Raw genomic sequence first — 16,981 nt, forward strand, 5'->3', positions numbered from 1 at the left:
TGGCAGAACTGAAAACATAATCTGAGACTTCAAAGTGCTGTACATGTAAGAAAATAAAATTACACAGCAGCAAAATGCAATGACTTAGTTACAGCATTTTGACAGCATTTGTTCATTCAGACTGTTAAGGATACTGTGTTGTGATTATATTTTGATCTGTTGCCAAAAAAACCTATGCCATTACCTATTACTTATATTTTGGCAATGGTAATATTTGTTAGAAAGACTGACAGCAAATAAGTAAGGTATGCTACATACATAGCTACATTAATTTCCCTGTAACATACCTGGGATAGAGTACTGCTACAGTACTTTTGGGAGGTTCAACTGCAACCATCATAAGCTCAGTTTTTGAGGACTCACACTCAGCACTACAGGCTTGGGGCAGAGTGTCTGGCAAGCTGCACAGCGGAAAAGGATCTGTGAGTGTTAGCTGACAGCCATCTGAATGTGAGCCAGCAGTGTGCCCAAATGGCCAAGAAGGCCAGCAGCATCCTGGCTTGTAACAGAAACGGTGTAGTCAGCTCTGGTAGGGCCGCACCTTGAATACTGTGTTCAGTTTTGGGGTCCTCACTACAAGAAAGACATTGAGGCCCTGGAGCATGCCCAGAGAAGGGCGATAAAGCTGATGAGGGGTCTGGAGCACAGGCCTTATGAGGAGTGGCTGAGGGAGCTGAGATTGTTCCGTCTGGAGAAGAGGAGGCTTAGGGGAGACCTGATCACTCTCTACAACTGCCTGAAAGGAGGTTGTGGCCAGGTGGGGGTCGGCCTCTTCTCTCAGGCATCCAGTGACAGGACAAGAGGTAGTGGCCTTCAGTTGCACAAGGGGACGCTGAGGTTGGATATTAGGAAAAAAAAATTCTCAGAAAGAGTGGGGAGGCACTAGAACAGGCCGCCCAGGGAGGTGGTGGAGTCACTCCTCCTGCAGGCGTTCAAGAAATGTGATGTGGCACTGAGGAACACAGTTATTGGGCATGGATGATGGGTTGATGGTTGGACTGATGATCTTAGTGGCCTTTTCCAAACTTAATGATTCCATGATTCTATTCCTTGTGTCAAATTATGAAAGAGAACCAAACCAGCACATAGCATTTGCACTTTGCTGGTAATGCAGTTGATTACTACAATTTTTAAAGGCAGCCTGTTGCTGGCACCAGCTGCATAAAAACGCCTTCATATTGCTTGAGGGAGACGAAAAAAAACAACAGGCCAACTTCAGCGCGGCAGTGGTTTGGCAACATTCGCCCTACGCCTTGGAGCGGAACTTAAGGCCCAGGTACACGCCGCCCCGCGGCGAGAGAAGACAGGGCGGGCCCGCTGCCGCCCCCACCCTCTCTGGGCGCGTCCCGGCGGCGGCGGGCGGCCACGTTGACAGGGCGGGCGGCAGGCGGTGCTGGCGGCGGGAGCGGGAGCGGGGTGTGGGCGCTGTCAGGGTAAACATGTCTTCGCCTCCCAAAGAGAAAGCCGAGACCCGGGCCGGACACCCTCCTGCTGGTACTGCCGCCGGGTCCCGTCTCTCTGCTCTTTTTCTTATCGCCTTCGGGGCGGGCCTCGGGGAGGGCCGGGGCGGTGGCGGAGGAGCGGGGAGGCCCGAGGGGCGCACCGCGCCCGGCAGCGGGGCAGCACCCGGCCGGGGCCGGGTCCAGGCGGCCTCCCCTGTGCCCCGGCCTCGCGGGCTCTTCGCGGCGGGGGTGGGAGGGAGGGAGGTGGCTGCTCGGCCCTCCGCAGAGGCCTCCGGCGCCACGTAGCCGCGTAGCGAAGTCCGCAGGCAGGAGGTTCAAGGCTGCTTCTGTTTGCGCTCCGTGTTTGCCTGTTGAGAAGCTCGCCGGCCTCCGCCCCCTGCTGTGCCTTAGGCTGTGGAAGCGTGCGTGGGCCCCGTCCAGGTCTCAACCAGCAGCTTGCCATCCTTCCCCGAGCCGTTCGCTGGCTTTCTGGCAGCCCTCCTTCCTCAGCGACAGAGGCTGCACTTCCTCCTGCACCCTCCTCTTATTCGGGCTTTCCCAGAAAGGTCTCTGCTTGCACATGCTTTCAGGCTTGGTCGGTGCTGCTGTTGACACTTTCAGGATCTGACCTGGATGCTCATCTGTGAGCATGTGTTGTCCTTGAAAGGTGAGGAAGCTCTGGGAGCAGCCACAGGGCTGACAGGGCTGCCCTGACTGCGCAGGAGTGGGAACAAGCAGCCTGAGCTAATCGCCCTGCCATCTGTAAGGCCCTGCATGCCAAGCAGAAATGCAAACCAGGAGCTCAGAGTGCTCCTTACATCCTTTTTTTGTGTTTGTGCAGTGGCTCTAGTACTGCATTAGGTTGAGGTGACTGAAGCCGTGCAGTGATGAGCTTTAGTTCTAGAGATGAGTAGGGAAGGAGGCAGGACAAGATGCTCAGTGGCTGAAGCTGTTCTGGCAATTTCCACCTGGTGCTGCTTGCTCAGGGATGAGCAGAGCAGTGGTCGGGCACAGGCCAAGCTGAGTCATAGCTTTGGTGTGGCATTGATCTGTCTCCATCCATGAACAGGAGCTCCTCTGTGCAGCAGGGGCCCATCACTCGTAGTGTTGTTCTTTCACACACTGCTCTTTCTTCTTTGTCTTGATTACAGTGTTCTTAAAATGGGAATTTCAGTCATTGCAACCACAGACTTTTCCCATGTTTTCCAGCATTTCCTAGTGGAATAGTTTTTCAAGTGTTTCAGTCAGAAATGCTGAAATTCATCAGAATTCACAGAATCACAGAAAGGCATGGGTTGGAAGGAACCTTAAAGCCCATCCATCCCCAACCCCCTGCTATGGGCACAATTTCCACCCACCAGCTCAGGCTGCCCAGGGTCCCATCCAGCCTGGCCTTGACCACCTCCATGCAGTGAGCTGGTTCAGGCAACAGGAGCCATAGGTCCTGAAATTCACTCACCTTGAGATGATTTAAATGAATGTCTGGTTCAGGGTGAAGGAATGACTGAGATTTTATATCGGTGCAACAAGAGGACACACCTAACCTATCAGCAGAAGGCGGAGGAAGGAAGAATGGTGGATATTTCCAGCTGGCTGCCTTGTAGTTCTATTTTTTATATTGTTGCTTGTTTGAAGGTTTTGTTTCAAAGCTTGTGTTTTGAATCAGGTGGTTTGTTATTTAAAAATCTCCGTAGGCCAGCTTAAAAATGAACGGTGTACAGTGCAAAACTGTAATTGGAATACAACAGGTTTTCCTTGCTGTCAGAGTGTTTCAGTGTTTTCTCCCTTTGTTAGATGTGTAATCCCATGAGCTGAAGAACTTGCTCAGCTGTTTACCTTTTAAGATCTTTAGCAACCCTGAGGGTGTCCTGTGAGTGTGCACCAATTCAGCTTTGGAAGGGGATTGCCAAGTCTGTCTGTGAGATGAGGGAAACGGATGTTTCACAGAATCTTCAAGTCATTCCAGGAAGAGCGTGGTTCTGAACTGGTTGGCAGAAGAGAGTGCCTCTGATCTGTTGTCCTTTGAAGACTTGGAAAATCCACAATGAACATGCTGACTAATAGCAGTTTATATTTACTGTAGAGACTGAAGCTAGGTTTTAATCCTCTATCCCAAGCTGTTCTAGATCCTTGGATAATAATGTAATGCCATATGGCTGTGTGCACAGAAGCTTTAATAAGTCAAGAATTCTTTAAAAAAAAAAATGAAAGGATAACTTGTATGCAGTTTGAATTGTATTCCTAAATAAATAGGATAGTTCTTAGCAAAGCAAAACTGTAAATAGGAGAACTTCTTTGACTAACAGCTTGAAAGCTGTGGATTTGCTGCCTGTGGTTGTATCTGTAATTAGGGGTGTCTTACCTCACTGAGTATGAATCGCATGCATAAAAGTTAGGAAAGATTTGGATCATGAAATTGAAGCTGAATTGACAAACTGATTATATTTCATGTGCCCTGGGAGCCCTCACTGACTGCATGCAGTCTGCTAGCTTCCTCTCTGCATTGATCTTTTCCCATAGGAAAAACAAAAAAGACAAGGAACACACTTGAAAAAAGAAAGGATAATGAAATAGAAACCTTAAGACCTCAGGTTGGTAACAGGGTACGTGAAGTGGCTTTGAACTCCTTTCTGAAACTTAATAAAGCTTACGTTGAGGCCCTCATATATATCTGTCAGTAAGATCAATGCATCTGTAATACAATGCTGTGTAGGTTTGTATGGCTTGCAGCTGCTGAAAAGGGCTGTGTAATTATGCTTTTAGCTGTTCATTTCTTCCAGTAGCTACTGTGGATGAGTAAAGCAAGGTGATTGTGGTAATAGTTTATTTATGAAGCTTTACGATGGATTCATGAAAATAGTGGTGTGCTTTAGTTCTGCATTAGAACAAATAGCTCTAAGCCAGGATTTCTATGAAATGAAGGTGTATAATAACTCTTACTTCTATTGTTTTGTCAGACACTAATGTATGTTCCCTTAAGCATACAGAAAGGCTTGTTTAAGGTTTCTCTTGGTCTCGGATTTTCATACATCTTACGATAACAGCTTCCATTATACTGATGTGGTTCATGAGAAATAAATTTTCTATTAATATTTAGTACTACGCTCAAGGTGAACAGGAAGGTGCTGAAGATCTTGGTTGTGCTCTTGATTTGTGGAGGCTCTGAACAGGGTTATTTCACCTGAACCGGAAGGTGTGCCCAGAGGGGATTGCCCCAGGCCACAGGGCTGCATGTTGCCCATCTGAATGAGGCGTGATCAGAGCAGTCACCCAGTTGCAGTGTTTCTGCTGATGCCCGTTGCTTTCTGGCCTGGTGTGATTTATTTTGGAAGTCTAGGAGCACAGCAGTGGGAGGAAAGGGTATATAAAAGAATGCTTACTGATTCCAGGTCACCTTGAATATTAAACAGGTTGCTTAGTGCATTTCCAGGTGTCCGGAGTAGCCATGCCCTTAAGAAGAATGGAGGCTTCAGTCATAGGATAAACAAGACGGTCCTGTCTGCAGCTGAGAGCAGACAGACTAATAACTAAACCTAACTTTTATCCAGGAATGGGAATGATATGTAATGGAAGAGGAGAGGGGTTTTAGACCAGCTAAATCCTTGGGTATTGTTTCACCTGGTTCTCTATTAGATGGTGAAAAGCTGCAATGTGGGAACATGCAGATGTTGTCCAGAAACGCTGTTTTGTTCCATCTCTAAAACACCATTTATTTGTTACCTAATCTCTTTCCCTGTCCCAGGTGAAACACGTCTCACAAGTTTAAATACTTCAGTTTTATGCTGAGGACAATGCAAAAATGGTTCATGTGTTGTGTGGCTTTTTATTGCACAATAAGTGGACGTAGTTTTGATAATTTCTAAAATACATTTTGTTCTTTATTTTTCTGTTGGTTGTTTGTCTTTAATGTCATTTATCAAATCAAAATTCTATCTTTCAGATATTACATGAAGCTTAAAAATCTATTTAACAAATCCAAGGACCAAACACGTGCACTTTTCCTTGGAATTGATTACGTTCTCTGCCTTCCCTGATGCAGGCTGTAAAACTTAGTGCAGGAGTGTCTGTTTCATTGCTGCTCTGAAGAACTAAGTTAAGAACTAAGAACCTACCCTGTTTCTAGTCTTCAGAGATTAGCACTGATCCACTGACCTTTAATCTCTCTGTAGTTGGGTAGCAAGGGGCTGTCAGAAGTCCCAGCTCCCCTAACCACAACAGCAAGGTGCTTCATCTCCCTGCGAGTCATGCACTTGTGTGCCCTGGTGCTGTGCTCACTCAGTGTGCCATCTCTGCTGAAGCTGCCCATGGACCTTCCGCTTGTGTAGGCATAGAGCACGAAGCAGCCTGTCTGTGGGTGTTTTTATTGACTACTGAGTGCTGTAGTGGTTTTCTGATGCGGTTACTGACTGGAATGGAACTCTCCCAGTTTGCTGTGATGCATCCTCTTATATCCAAGCACGGATACAGGTTGGGTGGAATATGGTTTGAGAGCAGCCCTGAGGAGAAAGATTTGGGGATGTTGGGTAATGAAAGGCTCAGCGTGAGCCAGCAGTATTTGCTTGCAGCCCAGAAGGCCAACTGCATCCTGGGTTGCATCAAGAGAAACATGGCCAGCAGGTTGAGGGAGGTGATTCTGCCCCTCTGCCCTGCTCCTGTGAGACCCCACCTGGAGTACTGCATCCAGATCTGGGGCCCCCAACACAAGAGGCACATCAAGCTGTTGGAGCAGAAAGATTTGCTTTCACTAATTGATCCGTGTTTCAAAGGGATGCTTTTCACGATTATGTCATTTCTAAAACTGAACTGTGACAAGGATTTGAAATGTGATTATGATTGTTCTTGCAAAATAAAAAGCTCTGTTCTTAATGCAAATTGGGTCCTCCTAAAATTTGCTCTTTACTGTACTACTTGTGATTTCTTTTTTGTATAAATATTACTACTATAATATTTTAGCTGTAGTTTTGACTTGAAGTGACAGATGAGGTTCTTCTGCCCCTCTTATTTTATGGGAGTATTAAACTTCAGAGTTTGTGGCCTTTTGGATATTATTACGCAAGCTGTGGTGTCAATTTCTTCTGAGTACTGCAAGTTAACAGAGGTGGGGAAAGAGTTAAAACAGACTTGAATATTGTAAAACAGTGTTGGAAGCAGGTGGTGAAATGAGCTGCTGCTTGTCAGGATGAGCAGCGATGTGAATGAGAATGGCAGATGCAGTCCTGAAGTATATGCTTCTCAGATTTGCCACTGTTGAAACAGTTTGGGCCCCTTTCTCAAACAGTGGTTATTATAAGTTACTCCGCAAAATACTGTGTGTGGAGAGGTCATCCATGAAGCGTTTGTTATTCGCTTGTGCTGGTTTGAGTGAGGTTTTGTCTTTCTCATTTCTGTTCCAGTTAAAGCGGGTGGGATGCGGATTGTGCAGAAACACCCACACAGTTCTGATACCAAAGAAGAAAAAGATAAGGATGATCAAGACTGGGAAACCAGCAGGTGAGTGTTTTGGTTTTGTGAATAAGCTACAGCTAATTTCCATTGCCTTGAACGTTATCAGCAGTTTGTTTAATTGCAGATAGTAAAGGAATGGTACGGTTGTTTTTGTATTATGAAATTGATTTTAAGCAAGCAATTTATGTGCTCTGTGAAGAGAATTGGGAAATTCAGGTATTTTTTTCCACGCTGAGCCTCCATTACCTGATCCTATCAGGTAAGAGAAGGTTAGAGGGGGAAAAAAAAAAGCAGTTTAAGTAAGACATCGTCTTTCCTAAAAGTCTCTGAACATCATTTCAGGCTGCGCAGAAACAGAGGCTAGGCACATTTGGACGCAAGCATTAGGTTGTCAATCTCCATATGAGATTCTCTTGCTGCGTGCTAGTGGAATCCTTCTACTGTTCAGTTTGTACTTCCTTCTCTGTAAAGTATTTGGCAATATGGTGTCAAGACAAATAAGAATGAAATTGTTAATATGAGCCACTTTAGGTGGGAATTCTGCTGTTTTTGTGGTGGAGGATACCAAGACCTACATCTGCTTAAAAAATGCTAAGTAACTGCTGTATAGAAATGAAAGCAGGAGAGGTTCAATGAACTAAGCTGTATGTTCAAAATGTTCATACAAAGGTGAACTAATTTTTTTTTGCTGCTTTCCTTGACTTGCTCTTTTTTTATAGCCAACACTGTATTTACCTAGAATTGTTATGTACTAGTTAGCAGCATTGCTTTGTCCTTGCAATTTGCTCCTAGCAAAAAAAAAAAATCAGAGCACTATTCTTGTGCTTTAGCGAGGCTGACTTACGTAATGTTTATTTAACATCTAAAACAATGGTAAGAAGAAGTAAGCATTGCAAAATGTCTGAATGAAAACTGACTAATTTGTTCCAAGTCACACTTTGCATTGGAAAGAAGTAGCACAGTTACGAGAAGGAGAGCATAATTTTGATTAACATTTTCAAATGAAAAGTTAGAAAACAAAAGTTTCTGCTGTTTCTTCATTAACCAAATTAGTCATCCTGTACTTTTTAATGGAGCGTAAGTTGGAACAGAGTCTATGTTGCAGTTGAGTTTTGTCCAAAGGAAGGAATCGCGTTTTATGGCTAATTTAAATTTTGCTTGGGTTTACATGCTTTTATTTAGCCTATGTTTTATACCTGCTGTTTCTTCCATTTCCTTGGTGTGCCAGCATCTTAGTGAGGGAATCTCAATAGGGTCCAGATAAGAAGGCTTTTATTGCTTGTTCACAGATGTAAACCTCTGGTACAGTTTAGCTGTCTGCTTAAATCATTTCTTTATACAGGATTGTCATTTTCCCTTCTCAGTCAAACAGTGTAGGGAGAAGTTGAAGTTTTACCTTGGTGTTTGTGGCTGTGTCTGCTTTAGCAAGTAGCGTGGCGTGATGGAAGCAAAGTTGTCTTCGGCAATGCTTCCCTCTACTTAATGTTCACACTGTGTATGTGTGTTCTGGAGACTGGTTAGTTCGGTAGTCTGGACTGAATGACCAGTAAAAGCCGGCACATATTAGGTGTGTCCTTAAAGTACATATTCCAGTTTAGTTTCACCTGTGAAGAGTCCAGGTTGGGCGCCCTGAGGTCAATTCACGATGAGAAGCATGGACAATAGAATGATGAGCAGATCGGGAGAGCAAGTCACCTCCTGGCCTTAGTTAAGATGCTAACAAATATGTGCCCTATGTTAATATTGTAAAGGGTCTCCGGGAGCAATTTTAATGCTTAAAGGAAAATATAAAGTTTGATGTCTTTTGTAGCTACTTTATTAACCAGGGTATAGTTAGCTGTTGCACCTCATAAAATCCATTGCTTTAGCAGCTTGGTCATTTTATTGTGAAAATATTCACTTGAAGCCTGCTCTTTGCTTTGCTTTTGTTTTAGACTATCCATTACCTGTCTTTCAAACACTTGCACATAGTTATTCTTGAGCATGTATTTTAATGCAAACGATGCTAGTCTGAATTTTTTTCTTTAAGTCTTCTTGTGAAAGAAAGTGACAGGATGAATATAAGGAGCATACCTAGGTGGAAACCAGCATGGATTATAAAATTTTAAGTTTCCTAGCAGAACTGGGAAACCTTTCTCTGTGCGGGTAAAGAGCTTAATGTGCCTGTTTTAGGTTTCTGCAGAAATACTTCTGTAGCTGATGGCTGTACATGCTGTAGATGTGAGCAAGAGATTATTTAGCTATAGACAGGATAAGCAAGTTCCAAAGGTCATAGTACATAAGGCTGCTTGTCAGAATTAAATTAACATGCTTTGCAGCACCATAGCTGCTTTCATTCTGGAAGGCGCAGTCCCTTATTCGGTGCCTCTGCACTTGATGGTCCGTGGTGACCTTCCAAAGCATTTGGATTTCTAATGCCAGTGGAGAGAGGTTTATCAACTGCAGTAGAAGAAGCCGCTAGCATTCCGTTGTGGTTTCTCTGGAATCAGTGTATTTTTTTTTGTCATTGCTTACTGGTATTTTATGTCTCTTCACTAAACAGATGTTTTTAACTTTCTACTGTTAAATTTTCAATCTTTGCCATTTAAAGACAACCATTTTAAGGCAGTATTGTTGATATGATGCAATCTGTACTCCCTGTTGCATTCAGAGCCAAAAATGCAAACAGGCCTTCAAGCAGCTCTTAGCATGTGTTACCAGCAGCTCACAATGATTTAAGAGAAAATAATAAAGAGTAATAGTGTGTATGTTCACAGGGAGGGCACAGTGATCTAGCAATTATTTTAATCTCATTATTTTAATCTCAATCATCAATTAGTTGAGGACAAATTAGTGGAGCTGGCAGTAAATCGTGGCAGAGAATTTCAAGTTCTCCTAGAATTCCCTGGGAACTTTGAGAATCCTTTCCAAGATTGCGCATCAGCATGGGAATCTAAATAGTTGGTTAACAAGAAAGCATTCAGCTTGTGTTCATAGAAATACTTGTGGCTTTGGAGAGGCTAACGTCGTTTTTGTAGTGTGCTTGAAGAATAAGGCATTAGGTTAGTATTCCTAGAGTTAGTGTAAATAAAGCTGATGTAGATAACTGAAGTAATTAACAGTACTATGACAAAGCTACCTATTCACCAGGTATATCTCTGATATTTCTTTTACTTAACTGTTCAACACTTTGCAGTCCAGTTATTTTAATTTACTTTTGAAAATATTTTATTCAGTCCTGCTTCCTACAATAGGATTTTGGTGACAGCCTACCATTTTGTGGTTGACTTGTCATCATGGCAGTTTGTGATCACTTAAAATAACGTGGTGAGATGGTCTTGTACTAATTTTAAACTCTTCCTGTAAGATAGTTCTCAGCTTTGAACGGTCATAGTATCACTACAGTTTTACTTGAAGAGGAATGGCTGATCTGATTCTGTGGAGAAGAGCTTGGTGAAGAAAGGAGAAACTGCATTGCTGGGTTTAGGTGAACTAAAAACTTGTGCTTGTGGAATCCAAAGCCAGTAGTGCCACTGTGGCCGGCATGTTGGTGATGAACCTTAATGTGTGAGTGAAGCCCTTGGCCTTTGTATTCTTTAGGACAGCAGTGATTTTAATAAGCTTGGTTGGAGATAGTATACAGTCTGGGTAAACTTCTGATCAAACGGCTTATTGCTTATCCTGCATTTCTGTAATTGCTACAGATATGCATCAGTTATTATTGTTTTTTAATGAGTTTGCAGTTTTGATTAACAGTTATTCTTAGGACTGTTGGCAAGTGTTCTGGTACAAGGTGAAGGTGAACCATGCAGTTAGAAGTAGGTTTATGAACAGAAACTGTCATTTTTCAGGACTCTTTGTTGTCATTTGGAATAAATAGGCTATTCATAATTCTAGATTCTATTAGAATGCATGTTTAACTGAGATTTGCAATATCACTCTCAGTTCTGTGCCAGAATTTGACTCTAACTGTAATACTGAAAGGCAGATAACTTGAAGTGTTCAGTTTTGCGCAAGGGCTTCATTAATTGTCACTCTAGAACCTCGAGAGGAAGAAATGATAATAAGATATATTGGTATCTGGATGGTTAAAAGGAAAAAATAAGGCAAATATCCGGCTCGTTTTCTTATTTTAACAAACAATAAACTGCCAAGGATTTCAGGAGTAAAGATTATTCGCTTCTGCTTCATTTCTGATACACGGTGGGTTAATAACAGTGATTTAATTACTGAATATAAATGCAGTAGAGTCTGAAGTCTGAATGTTCTAGTTAAATTACACTTTTTTTTTGGGGGGGGGGGGGAAGTGCAGTAGAAATCTCAGAAGTCTAGACTATGGCAATATACCTTCATTCAGAAATAAGTTTGTTTTTCCTTTCCCTCCATTAGCTTTCTTGGAACCATCAATAAGTAAGCTGTAGGCAGTATTTCTGTTGTCATTTTTCACTGAGGAGTCTTCTGTCACTGAAATTTTTTGCTATGTAATAGCCCACTTCATGCAAACTTATGATAGAATTAAAAAAATACATAGTAATTATACATCTAAGCCATTAGCACAAGCGTATATGCTTCTTAACCCCCTGAGCATAGAAACCTTTGAAATTATTTTTATTTCTTGCATTTTACCCTGTTCTGGTTATTTAGCTGGTGTGGAAGCTGTAGAGTTGAAGTCTTCACCCTTCAGGTTCAGAGTAGCTGCCATTCATCATAGCCAAGAACTGAAAATGCCATCATCTGACATTCAGTTCACTTGCGCACAAGGCTTGTAGGAGGTAACGAATGTCACGGGTGAAGATGTATCAGTCAAGTTTGTTCTAATATTGTCTGTTTTAGAGACCATACTTGCTTGAAGGAAGAAAACCTTGGAAGTTCCAAACAGGTTAAAAAAAAAGACAATTTACAGATTGTTAAACTTAGAAACCAAACCACAAGAATGGGCAACTCTACTTCCATACGTACTCAGAATGAACAGCGCATTAATGTTTATCATGTGTAGTTCACCACCATAAATCTGAAAGAACTCCTCTTCGTTTGTGTCCCTATATCTGTAAAGCCAGAATGTTGGAAAAGTGAGCATTGACTCAGTACAGAATTGAAAAAATAAAATGGATGGGGACAGATAAGATACTGTATCATCTACTTTAGTTTTTGGAGAGGAGTTATGCAACTCTGGATGGGTCAAGGATTGACCCACGCTTTTCTGTGGACGGTGCCACCTTGTTGCCTTAAAAGGCCCCTTGGGCTATTATATCAGCGTAGGCAGCTTTGCTGGAGTAAACTGGTAATATGTACGAGCATCTGTCATCAGTATCCATATCTTTCTTTTTTGTTGTTGACAGAATTCACATTTCTTTTACCACTTTTTTTTTTCCCCATGATCTTTTTGGGGCCTTATTCTGTTACCTCTGTGAGCTGAGGTGGCTTGATGCAAAGATGATGTCCAAAGAGAGTATTATTTTGTTTGACCGTGTGAAAACTGAAACTTGATGAACTATGTGGATATAGTAGATGTGAGTCCTGAGGGCTTTTATTCATGTCTTTGGTCTTTGAGCTCTGATTACTCAGGTATGGAATTTTGGAGACAGTTGGCCGTAGAGGAATCTAGAAATATCTGGGGGAAATGAAATGGAAAAAGCAGCCTGGCTGTGAACACCATGCTTGCAGTTTCTGGGAAAAATGCAAACTGCAGCTAATGTTGGGTGTTATCCTCTTTTCATACTAGAGTTTGCTGTGACTCAAATTTTTTCTTTACTTGGTTAAATATTCCAAAGGCTAAAAGGAAGTTTTGCTATCAAAGAGGCTGTAAAGATCTGCAATTGTGTTTTTGTGATAGTCTTAAAAAGAGTGCAGAACAACTTAGCCCAGTAAGAGAAGTAAGTTTCTACTTCTTCAGAACATCTTTATTTTTCTGAAAGATTTTGTTGTTTGTGGATTTTTTTTCCTCCGATCCTCTTCATATTTATTATTTTGGACTGAAATTCACAGTTAGGAGGACAGCTTCTTAAGTGTTACATTCTTCTCCTTTATGTAAGGATATTTTCCTTAGCACATTTTTCCACCTCGTTCTCCATCTTCGTATCTTAATCTTTTGCGTAGAGCGTTTATGATTAACAGATGTTCAAGCCTAATAAAGTTAAGCTATCCATAATTTAATTACATAAACACAGTATTAGCAATTTTCAAGCAGCTGTTTCAGGAGAATAACTTTTCCTGATGACCAGTCACCCAGCGAAGTAACAAGACAACACTATGACCTGTGTTGAACTTTATCAAATGCATGTATGGTTACACATGTAATTGTAAATACCTAAAATAGCATATGTAATACTGATTTTTAAATGGGGAACTTCTGTAAAGCAAGAAAAGTGTTTGTGAATATCTCTGTTTAAGTGAAAACGTCTGTACATGTATGGAAAGGAGAAGCTAGACAAGATTATTAATGAAGCATTCTCATACAGGAACATGCTTCCATATTTCTTGATGCTTGAAAGAGTAAGTTGATAAATCCATCAAAGTGCTAGTTATCTTATTGTATGGGGAGCTCTTCTCATATTCCAAGTACTCTGTGCATGTGTGAAAAGATCTAAGAAAAGATCTGATATTCCCCCACTCAAAGCGAATAGTAGATATACCATCCATCTCTGTGAGAACCTTGTTCAGTCTCAAAGAAACATATGTTGTCTTATGAAATTAACTGGAATGGAGTTGGTTTGTCAGCCAAGCTGGTGTAAGAAGATTATAAAAGAATGAGTCTGTGGGATGTATTCATATGTATTCTGTGTGATGAAGAAAGTGAGAAAGCTTAGTCATATGTGAGAGTAAAATGAATGTGAAGGGAAGTAGTGGTTTGAGTGACAGAGTTTATTTAGCATGACATTCCATGTCTGTACAAAATGTAAAATCTAAGTTAATAGCGTTAGCAGTTATTTTGCATTGTGCTTTTCTCTTGGTATCCTAATGTAATGCATGAGATGAAGGTCCCTGTGCTAGCTTGAAGGTAGAAAATAGTGCTGAAAGAGGGTGTTACACGGGTGTCATAATGCACAAAAATCTCCAAATCCGAACAGTATAATCAAATGATTTTCATTGTGCCAACTAAGCCCAAATTGTTATTACTTAAGTATTCAGCAACTCTGGGATCCTTTCTAAAGCTAAGTGTCTGAATTTCTATTAGACAAAGCTGCCAAAGAGCCAGATGCTACTCATTTGTTTAGAATCAAAAACCTATGTTGGAAGTGAAGCCACCAAGAGCTAAAAATGAGTAGGAGGTGTGTGAGATTGACACCATGTGTGCCAAGGGGGGATCTAGTTTTTTCAAGTAGCACCTTCTTCTCCCTTGGGTTTTTTTTTTTTCAACCTCACTGAAGCAGTTTATTTGAATACTAAACTTTAGAATTATCTTTTTTTTTTTTTTTTAACTGTCGTTGGGATAAATAGGAAGGGTTTTCACTCGGCTGCTCTCAGGACCCTGGTACTAGAAGCCAGAGACACATGAGAGAGAATTAAAGACACCACTAAAACACTTGTTACATTATTATCAGAGTTTTATTTAGTCTGCTGTAGCAGCTGGGAGAGCTGTTCCATTGCAGCAGATTACTTGCTTAGAAAGCATTCACTGCAGTAGATTTGCTGCCTTCTGATTTATTGTAACATTTCAGTGATTGCAGCTTGGTTGGAGGCATCCTGTTAAATAAACTGCAATTAGCAAAAAAATACTTCAGCGAGAGTCACACAAATCTCAATTCTGATGGGTTTGAGTTTCTCTGGGACTAATTCCTTAGAATATATATAGCACTCTACGCCTAGGGCTGATAATGCTTTTAAGTAGGAGCTGCTTTTCTTGCTGCGGTGTACGATGAAATTCCAAGGTTGACATGCTGGGAGTTTTCTTTAACATGAAACAGGATACAGTTTTTTTTTTTACTTCTTGGACTTTTTTAGATTTAATTACCAGGGAATGCTTCCTGGAGATCAGTTTTGGTGTAGCAATGCTGGGGTTAGCACCTTAAATCTTCTATAATTTATTTAGATTTGCTTCCGTTATCTTTAATCTGCAGCGTAAATTTTATGATTCTTTCCTGTTTTCTTCAGGCTACAGTCACCTGCATAAATATGAACTGAGCTTTTGTAGCACATGAAAGAATGAAAATGGTCATTGAAGCAAAGAGAAGAGGAGATTTGATTTACACATTTTTATTTCCTCTTTTTTTTAAGATATGAGTTGTGCTGTTAGTTGGTGATTCATGATCTGCCAAATCCAACTTGGCTAAAAAGAGGAAAAAAATCCAACACTATGTTTTAGCTTTCAAAATAGGTAAAAGGGAGGCAATAAGAGTGGCTGGAGAAAAAAAAAACAATACCTCGAGTCTGGCAGAGATTTTGTACGGATCTTTGTCTTTTTTTCTCCCAGTTGAAGATTGAGGAGATCAACTTGGTAAAAGTTAAATATGAATATAAAAATAAAGTAAATAGTAAATAAAATATACTAAATATATGGTAAATATAGATCAAAAACTTAAGTGTCACATGTTAGTCTAACAAGCATAGTCTTTGCAAATAAATCCTGCAGTGAAACTGATCAGTCTATAGATAATTGCGAAGGATGTTTTTGATTTAGAAGCTTTATTTGCTTCTGAACATCCTTCATGTACTTTGACTTCCTTAACGTAAATTATTGGAATAGATGAAATACCAGTGTATACATAAAGAAACCGGAAAAATCTTTATGCAGAAAACTGTTGTTATGATTCAGTGTTTGGTACTTGACATTTATGACTTTTCCTACTCAGTAGTGAGCTTCTCTTGCCCCCTCACTGCACACCTGGTGTGATAATTCTCATTTAGGATGCAGGTCTGTGGTCCATCTGCTGTTAGGCATCTTGAAATAATTTGGAAATGATATGTTAGGGACAGTGTCCTGGAAGAATTCCTATTCAGTAGAAGTAGTTTTGGCAGAGTAAACATTGACTTCTGCAGTAGCACTCCTGGACTGGTAATTACAAACAATGCTGTAACTATCAGAACTGATGTTCGTCGCTTACACAGTAGTTGGGAACAGGCACTTTTTCAACGTTGTTAAAAGTAAATCTCTGTGAGCTAGTGTAATACAAGCATTTCCTGTGACAAGTGCCTTCTGAAGACATCTAGCCTCTTGTCTCTGGGAGTGCTAGCAAAGTAAGCACTGGAAGTTAGTGCTTGTTGTGTGGATGGTAGTATGCGCTGGAAACTAGATCAAAATCACCCAGTTCTGATACCATCGTACCTGCCCTCGAGCTGGTACTGTGGCACAGGCAGCATAATACCCCCAGCCTCACAGTACCCTAGCCCCAGGGATTAGTGCTCCTGTTGGCAGCGGGGGACAGAATTGGGCACAACTTGACTCATGGAGTTACTTGGGCCATGTCTGAAATGGAGCCCATGGGCAAGGATGGGGACTTGGGTGAGGCTGATTAAGAGCATTTAGTGCCTGTTGGTGCACTCTAGGCCTTAAAGCCCCAACTAATAGTTTCCTTTAAGAAAATGTTACATATTTGTCATTGCAGTAAAGCAAATGTACCCTTATTTAGGAAAATAGACAGTAGTGAGTTTTTGTACTAATGTGGATGCTTTAACATCCACGTTGGTAGTAGCTAGCTTTAAGTTGAAGAAGGTAATTAAAGTAAGTAAAAATGTAACCTCTCCAAATGTGTGGTAAAATGACATGAAGGAGTAGTTTAAGAAAGCAAATTCAAGCCATTCTTTTCTTCTAAGGGTATAAAATTATTAGGGTCCAGAGGAGTGCTACAAAGATGGTGGAGGGTCGGGAGAGAGAGACAAATGAGAAGAGGTTCATGTTCAGCCCAGAGCAGAGGAGGCTGAGGAGAGGCCTCACGGTGACATACAGCTCCTCAAGGCGGGAGCAGAGGGGCAGCGCTGAGCTCTGCTCTCTGGTGACAGCGACAGGGCCCGAGGGAATGGCATGGAGCTGCTTCAGGGGAGGGGCAGGTTGCGGGTTAGGAAAAGGTTCTTCACCAGCACGTGATTGGTGAAGAGGTACTTGGAAGCACTCAAAAATTGATAGGTCTGGGTGCAGCAAAGTGGTGGCACTTGGAGCAGAAGATCAGACTGGTCACTTT

At 41.6% G+C, this 16,981-nt stretch overlaps 1 protein-coding gene across 1 annotated transcript in view; it reads left to right on the top strand.

Annotated features, from left to right (window-relative positions):
• DAP (death associated protein) overlaps window positions 1,337-16,981 on the top strand; it is a 42,558-nt gene continuing 26,913 nt past the window's right edge. The window contains exons 1-2 of the mRNA XM_021387310.1: window positions 1,337-1,494; window positions 6,836-6,932. Of these exons, the coding sequence (XP_021242985.1) occupies window positions 1,440-1,494; window positions 6,836-6,932 (152 nt within the window). The 5' untranslated portion in view covers window positions 1,337-1,439. The remainder of the gene's footprint in view (window positions 1,495-6,835; window positions 6,933-16,981) is intronic.

Source organism: Numida meleagris, chromosome 2 (genome assembly GCF_002078875.1).
Source record: "Numida meleagris isolate 19003 breed g44 Domestic line chromosome 2, NumMel1.0, whole genome shotgun sequence".
Lineage (NCBI taxonomy): Eukaryota > Metazoa > Chordata > Aves > Galliformes > Numididae > Numida > Numida meleagris.